Genomic DNA, 13,161 nt, shown 5'->3' on the forward strand with positions numbered 1-13,161 from the left:
TATAGGATGTTAAAATTGTCACTTTTGAGGGTAAGCAAAAACACACTTTTTTATGTCTGTACCTTTAAATGCAAATGGCCTGGTGCTCCCATTACAGAGAGCGGAGCTTCAAGAGCTCATGTGTTACCCCTTTTCCACCAAGGCAGAGCTGGTGCTGGTTCGGAGCCAGAGCCTAGTTTCAAATCGGTTCTTTGTTTTTCGACCACCAAAGCACCAGCTCCGGACCAGTAAAAGTGGTTCTTAAGTAGCACCATATCATTGCTGGTCTAGAAGTAAGAACCGCTTACATCAGTGGCTGGGGGCGGGGTTACCGTGACCAACAAGACGAACAGAAACTTGTGACCGCCATTTTTTAAATAGCAGCTAATCGTGCTAATAGCAGCTCGTTTGTAATCTCCGTTAATGCAAGTTACGGCGAGCTGCACAAACGTGCTGGATTCGCCGTGTTTGGACACCGATGTAGGTTTGCAAAGCCATGAGCATAAAAAGTAACGCAACGACCGCCATTGTTGATGGAAGGCTTGTTCGAGATGCATCAGAGCGGCATGGACTGATCGGAGCTGCGGGAGTGTTTGGAGAGCATACGACTCCTGCTTTTGGATCGCTCTCGCAGTGCTTCAATGTCTTGCGCCGATCGTTCCGAAGCCGAACCATCTCGAACAAGCCTGGTGTGTTTGTGTTTGGCGCTGCCGCGCTAGCGTTGCTGGGAAACATGAGATGACGTAAGATCTGGCTCTGCGATGGCTCTCCAGCCCTGTGGAAAGGCAAACCGGTTCTTTGAAAGCTCATCAGACGAACCAACTCCGAACTGGCACTAGCTCTGACTCTGAACCAGCACCTGGTTCTTGTTGGTGGAAAAGGGGTATGTGTGTGTGTGTGATAGCAGCTCTAATTACCTCACACAGACACACTGAAAAATTCAAAAACTTTTAGCCTTTTTATGTTCAAACCGGAGTCAGACAATGATGGAGAGACTCACGAAGAAGTGACGTTGATGAATTTATAATGCTGATGTGAAGATAACTATCTTTTAGTCATTGATTAGCATATTCTGTCATGATAATCTATAAATCACACTCCCAGGGGCTGGGTTTATGCAAATTCTAGGGTTCGTGATGTCACTAACCCGGGAGGAATGTCATGTAGTCCCCACTAGCTGTTTGTTGTAGTCCTTAAAAAAATGATTTATTTTAAAGAAAATAACTTCCTTTGCTTTGAACTTTGAGCGTTGTAACTTTGCAGATGCTGTTTATGCTCAAACAGCAACAATACACACTAGCTAAAGTTAGAAAAGTGAAATCATATTCAACCACCCCTTTAAAATATGTGTGGAAGTAGATACGTACAGGACAACCAGGTTGGAGAGGTTCCTGAAGGCATAGTCAGGGATGTGGGTGATGCGGTTTAGGGCAAGGGTCATAGCCTGGAGTGAGGAAAGGTCATTGAGGGCGCTTATTGGGATCTCTGTCAGGGCATTGTCATCAAGCCACAAGTGCCTCAGTGACCGCATACCCAAGAGGGTCCTTGCTGGGACCTCCATAATCAGGTTGGCATCCAGACGCCTGTTTTTATTTGAATGAACACAAGCAGATGTTTATTCCTGTACAAAGGTTATGGAGTATGCAGAAATTATAATGCAGTCAGTCATGTTTAACAGTCACTAGTTGGTTAAACTTTCACCTCAAAAAATGTCATTTATTTCATTTCACATCAACAGCAGACATTAGTTAATATGAGCAATTACTTTTGGCAAGAATTAAGAGATGAAAGCCATTAGGCTTTACAGGACTGGTGTTATATGCCTTTCCCTACAGATGAATAACTAAAGGAAGTTTCTGAACCTGTGTAAGCAAGACACTATACGCAACCCACCGTCCATAAAAATATACTTAAGGCCAGATTTATCAAACAGGGCAAATTAGCGCAAGAGCGCAATTCCAAAAAAGCGCGATGGGAGTGGAAAGTTCTGCATGTGATCTACTGACTACACACAAATTAAAGAACAAAGACGCAGTCGGATCATTTCCATAATGACCAACGCAATCTACCAAGAGCTGTGTAAATTAGCATCTGGTTTAAGACATGCTTTTTTTGGCGGTAAATAATGGTGCAAATACCAGTGATTTGACGAGCGCTAACCTTAGTAAATCACGTGGTTCTTCTAAATACTCTCCTCCCATAAATGTTGTGTCCGAAAGGGAAACTCCTACAAAATCATATGCAATAAGGTCAGCTGCAAAGTAACACTGTCCACGCCTTTTCAGTGCTTATTTTTTTTTTAATGTGTGTCTTTAGTAAACCCTGACAGTACATTTTTTAGTAAATCTTGACAGTAAAAAAAACGCCAAAAGGAGGGTTTGCGCTGGCGCAAGCTGCTGGTAAATCTGGCCCATAGTAGGGTCTTCCACTAACTGTAGACTTTTTTGATAATGAGGCCTGACCTGGCATGACTCCAGCCCAGTATTTGTGACCCAGTCAGCGTTAACAATCCTTGTCCGTGCAGTGTCCTGACATGGAATCTACCTCTTTCATTTCATTCATTACACTGCCAAGCCTTGCAGAGGTATATCAACACAGATGAACAAAGGAGCCATAAATTGTGGTTAAATAGAAAGAGATACCATGCTGTGGTCTGCGCTCACAACATTTCTGCTTTGACAGTATCATAATTAAAGGATAATTTTGTTGCCTTTTTGTTTCAATCTTTTGTTATTCTGGTGTAAGGATTGGCACCACTACCTAAGCACTATAGTACCCCCCCCCCCCTCCTCCTCCTCCCTCCCCCTCCCCCCTTTAGTAGCTCCAGCATGGACTTGTTTAACGAGAGTTTTGGCACAGTTGCTCCTCTAAACGTTTGATAAAGAAGCATTGGGATCCCACAGGTGAAATGTGCTCTGCTTTGTGGATTTTCACTTTTTTTTTTTTAATTTAAAGCTTTTGAAGAAAGAAAGGGTGCTAAATCACAGCAAGTGTGTTTCAGATGATACAATGAAAAGTTGTGCAATCACAAACCAGGCATACAAGGGCTGCCGAGGCAAAGATTCCACTCTCGATCCAACCACATGAAGGCATTTAGTAAATTGGCCATTCCTCTTTCATTTCGCTTGCGCTCATATGGTGTAATAAAGCACCGATTGATAATTTGATGGCTTTGTGGCATGGAGAGCTGATTTGGTTAAAGCCACCAATCAATTGTTGCTCCATACTGACTGGAAGGCTTTAAGTCACCATTGAATTAACAGTTTTTCTCTCTGATTTTTGGAAATAAAACAAAGAAACTGAGCTAAAGACAAAAGCTGTGAAAAAAATCAGAGGTTGCTTGAGATAATTGAAAGTGCAGACGTTTGGATTCTCTTACAAATCGAAGACCTGAGTGAAACACCCCCCATTTCTTTGCAAGGCTGTTGTTCACAAACCATGACATCTCCACATCCGAGATGAATGTCCTCCCTGTGTCAACAAGTTAAGCCTTTGATATAATAAATGTTGCCCCCTGGATTCATTGGATGGGGGGTGGGGGTGTTGAACCTCAGCGATCAGCGAATCGTGATGTATGATAGCAGCAGGACACGTGGAGTTAGCCGCAAGCACTTCCTCTGCATTTTTTCCCCATGACCTTTCACACACATTAATTTGCACTGGCCTCTCCTCACCTCCCCTCTGGCCTCTTCAACCCTCGAGTCCTTCAGCTCAAGGTAATGCACGATGAGCATCAATAATAAAGGAACTTGAACCCAAAGTACAATGCTATTTGGCTTGAAGAACTCCCCATATTCCCAGACTACGTTCTCCATGCTTTGCAAACCTGCTAGGTAGCAGTGATTCAAACTAAACACTTTCTTGCTGATGACATCTCAATCCTCTGGCTTGATAGGTTTAAGACTTGAAATTATATGTGTAAACATTGCTTTAGTCATCTATTTTGTGTGGAATCTCATTGGTCAACAACATGTGATCAAGAGGTGTTGTATTGCCTCTGATTTAAGGAAGGTAAGTTTTATTGTTGCTCAGCTCTGACTGCACCTTTATCAGATCTTTCTTTCATAGACTAAATCCTGGAAGGATGGTCTTGACATCAAAGGATGCTCTGTGCTGAGTGTAGCAAGCATAGACTTTAGTAAAGAAACAAAGATGAGTTTCATCACCAATCCTCTATCCTGCCCCAACTCATCTTCCCTCTGTCTACATCGGGCGCCAGTGGACTTCAAACCTTATAGCCCCCCCAGTGGTTAACCGATCCCCATCTTATCATTACCCTAAATTACATGTTTGTTGAGAACTAAATGCCTTTCTACTCTTGTGGGAACTCAGGATAGAGCACCTAGCTGAATCACTGCATATTCTTTGTTATGGGGGATTGAAAGTGAGCGTAAGTTGGCTGGATGAATGCCAGAGCTCTGTCTCACTACAGGGAGGGCCTGGACACAGTCTATGCACGTCTGGAGCCTCTTCTGGAACCAGGCACGTCTTCCATGCGGTAAAAAACTCTGTTGGTGGCGAAGGAATTAAATTTGTACGCCATGACTCTAATGAAAACATCCTTGCAAAGGTAGAAGGAAATGAGCGCATGGATATTTACATGGAATTATTCATTTGGAAAAAGTGGGTGTGCGGCTCCGCACCGGGATGCTGACTGGCATCGGGAAACTGGAATAATTGAAAGGAGTCGTGGGGTGGATGTGAGTCGAGCAGATGGACAAGGCCAGACAAAATCCCAGACAATATTTAGATTCTGACCTTTTCGTGGGGAACCAGTTAGGAATAGGGGGCGTGATTCCGATTAGGAGGAAAACTTTGGACCTAAGGGAAGAGTAACTGATGGAAAATTGGGCTCTTCACAGCTCATTGAATCTCCCAGCCCTCGCTCAGAAGCCAGTGTGCAGTGTCTGGCGGTTTCCTCATGGGTTCCAGATGCGCCAACAGCCATGTAAAGGTCCCTCTTTTTCACCGTTCTGATATTAAATGTGACGTAGTCTTCCTCAAAAACACTGACCACTGGAATATCATATTTGTCTCTGTTGCGAATTAGCATTAAGGTAATTGCTCTTATAGAGAAAATATAAACCCAGATACACTGAATTCATTTTCAAATTGTATTACTTTAAAATCCAGAATTATACAGACCACACAATAACTACTATGACTTTTGTTACTCTTTCTCTGTTCATTATTTGTTCTTCCTTTGTGAAGAACTGCATGGTATTGTTTGCAAATGAAAATCCAAAATAGAAGGAAATCTATTACCAACAATCTATGCGTCTCAATATTACACAGCCAAAGAACACCTGTTTTACCACTTCCATGTGTCTCCTAAATTGAAAACTGGATCCTCCCTGGTGGGGAGTTCTTTAATTAAGGGCCTAATGGTCCTAATGGGCATATACATAACTGGGCTTTCCTGCATCAACTCTATTAGAGAGAAATGTCAAGAGTTACCTCATGGCTAGATTGCAGTGTAGACCAAGTAACCTTACTCCCAGAGACTTTATCTCATAGAGAGGTGCTAAATCATTCATTTTGTTACTCGTAATATTTGATACATAATTATTCATCATGATTTCTGGACGAACAACTCCACTTAGACTTCTTTTGTTCTATGACGGGGAGCATCTTCTAAGCAGAATAACATTTCACATGAGACCAATCTTTGAATCAATTGAATCTGTTTTATTCCAGCTGTCAAGCATACACCATTGTTCCATGTAAATCTCTTACAGCCTACGTTTGCTTTTGATCACTTGAAGTATGTGGTACTTACAGAGACAGCAAATTGGGTAATTCCCATGGGTCTTCACTGGGCAATCTCTCTAACTGATTATTCTGCAACATCCTGCAAAGATACCATAAAAGAAAATAAAATTAGACAGGTAATTAATTCTGCTCTGGTGAATATTAAATCATAGTAAATATTTTAAAACACTAAATGTGATTTTAATACATTTAAAAATGAAATCTAGTATTATTTAGCATTAAGTGGCATTCGGTTGCCTTCTATTTGTATTAAGGAAATATAAAAAAGTGACCACTAGTTCCATATGTGTAATTTGCTGGGTGGTGTATTTTAAATGTTAACGCTTGTCAAAAAACAGACTCTAGAGACATTTTCGAATTGAGAATGACAGTATGGCTCCTGGGCACAAGAGTTTTCCAGCTTACTGCTGATGAGGTTACCTGTCACTCACATCAATCAGTCAAAAGATATGATTTCAGGTACTGTGTGGTGCACTTTTCAGTGGACAAAACCAGAACATGGGAGGGGCAGAGAGACTGAACAAGACGAAACAAAATGAGGGGGAGAAACTACCTGGGTGGGCCATTGAGGTCATGCTCACAGGACTCATCGAATAAAAGAACGAAAGAAACAGGAAGTGGTAGAACAATGACACCAAGCTGTTTGAACAAAGCAAATTATTCCAAAGTGAGAGCATGAGGCCACAGACGTTGAGCTTTAATTACAAGGCAGACAGCTTTATCATGTCCAATCAAATGAAACTCCTGACATTTGACCACACAGCCAGTGTTAGGAGGAATAAATACTCCTTTGTGGGCAGGATGTCCTTATCAAGGAAATCATGGTGCCACCATAGCCATTGTGAATCTAGACTTAAAATGGCCAGCAGTCTTGATATGACATTGTGAACAAGCCTCTATTATTTAGTCATTCAAAATCCACAAAGTGTGTATTCATCCCCCCTGCACTTTCAGTTTTGTGTGACATTGTCATATTTTCACCAATTATTCTTGATGTGGCATTCTCACCATGTTTTTCTTGAAGATTTGGTTAATATGTTTTCAAATTTACATGTGATTCTGACTAGCTCATTGAAAGCTGAAAATTAGTTCAAAAACATCAGGTCAGGTACTCGTGCCTCAGACAAGTTAGGTTGTTGAATATGATAGTACAAAGCACAATAGAGCACAGAGCGCAAACAGAGAAAGATTTGTAACTATTGTAAAACCCAACCCAATCCCCTTTTGTCTACATTGACCACAGAAATAAGATATCTGACAATGACAGACATTATCTTGTTTTCGAAAACGAAAGGGCATTAAAATATTAAACTGAACTAATGTTCCAAGGTTCGGTTCCTGGACCCCCCCAATTTCCCAGGTTGGACTGTTGTGCGACGCGGTGGAGAACTGTGCCCAACAGTTCTCTGCCATCCAAGCGCAGAATGAGTCCATCCGGCACATCCTGCCCCGGCGCCCGCTGCTGCCTCCACACTGATGCCAGTGGCAGTTCCTAAGCCGGCTTGTCACAGAGGGCGTCCCCCTGCCGCCGCTCCTGCTCCTGCTGGGCCTCTGCAGCAGCCTCCATCCAGGCCTCAGCGTGGAACCAGCCACACACAGGCCACCCAGGGATGGGGGAACGAGCTCTTCAGATGATTACTGTCCTGCCGCTGGCTCCCCGGAATCCAGCGGTACCTGACTCAAAATAAGGAGCAAATTCCTTTGTTTCTGGGTCCCAAGAGGGCCTGACTGGCGGTGTGCGACCCAGTAAAGCCTTGCACCCCTCAGCCCCCTCTTGTTCACCAGCACGGCAGTTCGGTGCGGTTCAAGGACCCGGTCATCCGTCTTCTCACGCATTCCTGGCCGTCTTGTGGAGATGGGTAAGTGTTGTACACCACACTCAGACCCTGCTTCGGGTTGGCTTCGGGCCTTCCAAGCCAGGTCCCTGTCCTCCACCTTGCTGCCCCACCTCAGGTACGTCTGTGTACCCCTGGCCCGGTTCGTGGAAGCCGAAAAGCTTCCCAACCAGTCCAGATGGCCCCAAACTATACCATCAGACTCGGCTTGCGATTCCTTTTCGCCCAGCTTCCGCCCTAGCTCAGTGATATTCATCACACTTATGTGTTGAGCAAATATACTCCTAAAATTTGTGACTTTAGTCACACCTAAGTGTTGACCAGTGCTCCTGAATTGTGTGCGCACTTCGCAGTCTACTGGCGAATGACACGATGCAGCCGCTCCCTCCAGCCGATTTGAAGGCCGGCTTCTATTAGTCAACTTCATTGTACCCCATAGAGGTGGGTCACGACCATCTTGCTTTTGTGTTTATTGAGACGGGCCCTTTTTCAAAAGCCTCCGTTCAATTTGTTACACAGGGATGCATTTCCAAATGCTCCGTCCCCAAGATTGGTCTGCAGCTTTCGACCTGAGAGACATGTACTTTAGATCTCTATCCTTCTGCACCACAGGCCATCCTGTGTTTGTGTGTTCGAAAGGTGTGCAGTATCAGTACAAAGTCCCACCATTCAAGTGGTCATAGCCAGTTGGGTCCTCAGGTCAACTGGGAAAGAGTAAACTCGTCCACGGGCTGAGGATCTCTTTTCTAGTTTGGAGATGGATTCGGTCCTCCGCATCTCTGAAAAGTGTATGTGGATGGTTAGTGCTGTATAGAAGTGAGAAAGGGTCCCACTGAAACTCTTCAGAGACTCCTGGGGCATATGGTAGACGCAGCCGCTTGGCTTCCTCCATATGAAGACCGCTTCAGCGCTGACTTTACGGTCGAATCTCAAATTGGCCATGGCAGAGTGGCACACTCCGTGTGAAAGCACCCTGGCCTGCAGCCAAACCCTCAGTCCATAACAGACCTTTTGTTTCTCTGGGCCAATGGTCCATAGAATGAGTGTCCATCAATATTGGCTGAGGGGTCATCTGGTCGGGCCTCCGACTGCATTGGCATCCATTGCCTCGAGTTGCTTGCAGTTCACCTTGCTTTGAGACACTGCTGCTCAGCGAGCATGTACTGGTCTGAAAAGACAACATGGCGACCATTGAGCTATGCTCCCCTCGCATGTTGCAACTCGCTCGCCACCTCCTCCTTGGTGTCATAAGCTTCTGAGGTCGCTTCATTCCACTTATTACTTCTGTCCTGCTCAATTGTGCCACTGACAAGCTGCACGACAGCCTCTGGAAAAAAAAGAGAGAGTGGAGACTGGTCCAGCTTGTTTGGGACAACACCGGGGCCGCACAGTTGCATCTGTTGCCCCTCCGGACTCGTCCCTCCGCCAGTTGTTTTTCTTCTGTCTGAGTGGACATCCCTCGACACAGAAAGAATCTGGCCACTGATGGCCCCTGGGCCCCCGCAGAAATGCATTCCCCAGTGGGCCTTCTTGCACACAAATGTGCTAAAGTCAGAGAAGAGATGGAGCACGTCTTGTTAGTTGCTCATTATTGGCCCAACCAGAGCTCTCCTCTCGACAACCCTTCCTGACTCCTTCCTCTGAGTACATTCGCAGGGATGGGGCATGATGGCACCCGCATTTAGACCTTGGAGAGTTCCAGGTCTGATTCTAAAAAGAACGAGACGCGGAGGTTTTGGTTACTACCGCAATACTTTTTATGCCGTAAGACACCATCACTTCTGTGAGAGCCCACTCTCAAAATGAGGCATGCTCCCCTTTAGAAGTCGAACCTATTAGTTGAAATGAGTCTTCTCTCTGTGAGGAGATCCTGAAGGTGTTTGATTACTTACGGGTAACTCTCAAGATATCTGAGACCCCAGCCTGGATATGTGGCCAAGGTTCCTACCTCTCCTACGGGATCAGGTGGTGAGCCTGCAAGCGCTGCCCCAGAGGAAGCAGACCCAGCCCTGGCTTTTCTCTCTCCGTCCGATCCATTGTGGTTATACGTGCTCAGAATGCAAAGCCTGGACCTCAGACCAGCTCTTGTCTATTACGGAGACCAGCAGAAGGGAGGGCTGTTTTCAATCAGAGGTTGGTGATTTCCCAAGATCCACATGCCCACCTGGGTGGTGAGCTCATCCTAAGTGAGAGTATTGCTCCCTCCTAAGCGTTGACACAGAGTGCCTCACTGAACATTTGTTAATAGAGTTGGGGGCTTGCCGACACATATCACGTTCGCTAGAGAACTAGCCTATGTGTCGAGCCACTGCTTCCTTCCGTAGGCTACCTTCACATGAAGCTAGTTTCACTGTAAACCCGGTTTGAAGTGTCAGCTTGCTGCGCCATTCCCCTCCTATGGACTTGATACGTGCGCAATTCTTGCTCCAGTGAGTTCCCCTTATTAGCCGAACCCTGTCGAGTTCCTCCATACCCTTTGGCAACGGACGTGACGGAAGGTCCGAAGCCAGGCCTATCACTCGTATGCATTGGTGAAACCTGTGTTAGGCTGGGTCCATATGTTGTGATCCCTACGGCGATCCCCTATGTGTATTCTTCCACAGTACGGCTCCCTGCAGCGAGCCCATGTCTTCCCTCTGCCTTCACTGTCCGGTTGAGTCTTCCCCCTGTCATAGACTACGTCGAACATGATGACTGAAAGGGAACGTCTTGGTTATGTAACAGTGTAACTCTCGTTCCCTGAAGGAGGGAACGGAGATGTAGTCCCGTTGCCACTATTGCTGGACCACCGCTAACTCAGAGTTACGCTCAGCTCCTCAGCGAAAAACAACTAGTGTGTGCATCCACTTCCGTATTTATACCCGCGCCGCGGCGCGGAGTGTGAGATGCATTTCACACACGCCAATGTGCATTGGCTCGTTTTAACAGTACTTAAAGATGACAGGCTCCCTAAGCGTGATCCCAATCAGTCGACATGTCAACTACGTCTCCATTCCCTCTTTCAGGGAATTAGGGTTCTAATTAACATTCTCATTAACCTACTAAAATTTAACTAGTAATGGTTAAAGAAAAAGTTTTTTTTAATAAGGTACAATTACTGAAAAGGTATTGGCACACAAAGTTTTTATTGCACTTTATGGGGTAATGAAAGGATTTGATTTGGCAGGGCAATTTTCTTGATATGTGCAATATAAAAAGTAGAAAAATGTGTTGAATTGTTGAATGACAATACAGGGAAAATTTACTGAATCATCCAGGACAGCATGGAAAGGAGCATGGAATCCTATGTGGAAAATTTGAGATGTATGTTGGCGTGAATGTGTTTCATGCCTGGCCTTTGTCTGTCCTTTTCTACTCCATCAACTGGTTTTAAGTCAGTCAATAAAATTACAAGCTCTCAATAAAACATCAACAGACACCCAGGGCATAAGGAACAGCTAACTGAACATTCACCAGAGAGCAAAACCTGAATCATCACCTGTCAGCGGTTCTGTTTCTAATTTTGCAATGAATGACACTGCTACAAGTCTTTTTCAGAATGAATCACCCTGAATGTTATTTTCCATAGAAGCATTAACTGAAACAAAAACGCTCTCACTCTTTCTGTCTTTCGTTACTCACAGGACTTTGAGGTTGTAGAGTCCTTGGAGCACAGGGCCAGGGATGTGTCTCAGGTGGTTGCCCGAGAGTCTCCTGTGGAAAGACAAAAGAAGTGCTTTGGTTCATTTGCAGTCCAACACATTGATGACTTTAACAGAGAAATGAGAATCTGGTGAAATCATAAAGGCAAGGGTGCATGTGTGTGCGTTCAGGAGCACACGGTGAAAACAAAAGTGAGAGATCTCCTTGGACACACGAACCACAGCAGCACTGGTTCAGATCTCTCTGGCCGCTGGTCTTTACCGCTCACGTACAGAAATCTCTCTTTTGTATTGTCTCTAAAATACGTCAACGCATTTTGAAAGGAGCCAAGATATGAATGCGCTCTAAACTCCTTTTGCCTCTTGTGGTAACAAACACGTCATAGTACGGCTGAATTTATCTACAATGGCCAAAGATAAAATGGATAGAATTGCTATTGAGGTGGAAAATCCACTCTACGGTATGTTGTTAGACCTTGTTATTGTTTTAGGGCCTCACACTACAGTCAGGGTGCAAATTATGGAAGTGTGGTGTAAACCAAAACACACAAAAGAGTGTTTTCAAACAAGAATATAATGTAGACAGAGCTCATAAGGTCACATGATGCCAAACAGACAATCTTAACCCTTTCATGCATGAAAGGTGACAACCTTAGTCAGGATTTGTATTTAATGTTCTGAGGGCATGAAAAACAAGATTGGAAGATTTATTTTTTTACACATATTTTTGAAAGAAATTTTCAGATGGCCACTTGACTTTTTGTTTTTAACTGAAGGGATACAGTATTAAACATAAAACAGTAATGACCCACAGGGTCCCACTTTATATTAAGTGGCTTTAAGTACTGTGCACTTACATCGAAAAACAAGTACAATGTACTTATTTTGTGGATGTTGTATTGTAAAACACTTTTGCTGCTATTGAGGTGTGATATGGGTAAGGTTAGGCGCTGGTGTGGTGGTATGTGTAGGTTTAAGGGTGATTTAAGGTCTAAGGGATAGTGTAATTACAGCTGTAATTACATGCATTTACAAGTACAATGTAAAAACATGTATGTACACAATAAATCTATTGTATCAAATTATTCATTTCAATGTAAGTACATTGTACTTAAAGCCACTTAATATAAAGTGGGACCTAACACGGTCATACTGTGTGTGTATTTAACAAACCAATGTGTACAATTATTTAATATCATGTGAAAACTGTCAAATATAAAAAATATTACAGCTTCAATTGTTGCAAACGCAATTTAAATGTTATCCCGTTAATAACTTCATACAAGTTGGATGTCACTTGTCTTTGATTTCAGAACATAACGAACAGAAAAGAATGTGATCCGATAAAAGATCTGGTGAAGGTACAACTCTGTGGAAACCCAAATCAGACTATTTGGAAAATGCTCATGCTCCCTCCAGTCTACCAGAGTATGTTGATTTACCCTTATTAGCTGATAATTCTGATTATGTTAAAAAATGGACACATTTGTACCGTAGCTCTCCTCTCTGAGAAAACCTCAGACTCTATTGATGTTTTCAACTAAACCCTGGATTTTCAAAAGTTTGTGGCTCCATTGTTGCAGTAAACTTGCACAACATTCTTGAATGAATAATTTATTAGATGCACGGATTGCACGCCGGTCTGTTATCGTTGGGACGTCGACTTTACATTTTCATGCGCCTAAACATGACGCAAAACTGTGATTGGTTGCTTCACATTTCGGACAGACACCCTTTTGGGCGGTTTTCATGGGCCCTTGGCCAATGAAAGCTGCGATAGGGTCCAGACCTTCTGCCGTCAGTCTGAAGGTCTGGCTACGTGAGATTATAATCATAGCAACATTACGTGTTCAGTGCCATAGGTGGGCTATTGTTGCCAAAATCCAATTTTAGTTGTGCAGGACGAATTTCAACAAATCATCCCTTAAATTTTC

At 43.9% G+C, this 13,161-nt stretch overlaps 1 protein-coding gene and 1 long non-coding RNA gene across 2 annotated transcripts in view; one reads left to right on the forward strand and one right to left on the reverse strand.

Moving 5' to 3' along the window:
* Positions 1-13,161, forward strand: part of LOC143712749 (uncharacterized) — a 94,256-nt gene that overhangs the window by 23,875 nt on the left and 57,220 nt on the right. The window lies entirely within an intron of this gene.
* Positions 1-13,161, reverse strand: part of lgr6 (leucine-rich repeat containing G protein-coupled receptor 6) — a 103,746-nt gene that overhangs the window by 23,459 nt on the left and 67,126 nt on the right. Inside the window, exons 3-5 of the mRNA XM_077204736.1 lie at positions 11,208-11,279; positions 5,759-5,830; positions 1,347-1,562 (exon numbers count right to left, since the gene is read on the reverse strand). Of these exons, the coding sequence (XP_077060851.1) occupies positions 1,347-1,562; positions 5,759-5,830; positions 11,208-11,279 (360 nt within the window). The remainder of the gene's footprint in view (positions 1-1,346; positions 1,563-5,758; positions 5,831-11,207; positions 11,280-13,161) is intronic.

Source organism: Siphateles boraxobius, unplaced genomic scaffold (assembly GCF_051911475.1).
Source record: "Siphateles boraxobius isolate OS27281-9 unplaced genomic scaffold, OSU_SipBor_1 50, whole genome shotgun sequence".
NCBI lineage: Eukaryota > Metazoa > Chordata > Actinopteri > Cypriniformes > Leuciscidae > Siphateles > Siphateles boraxobius.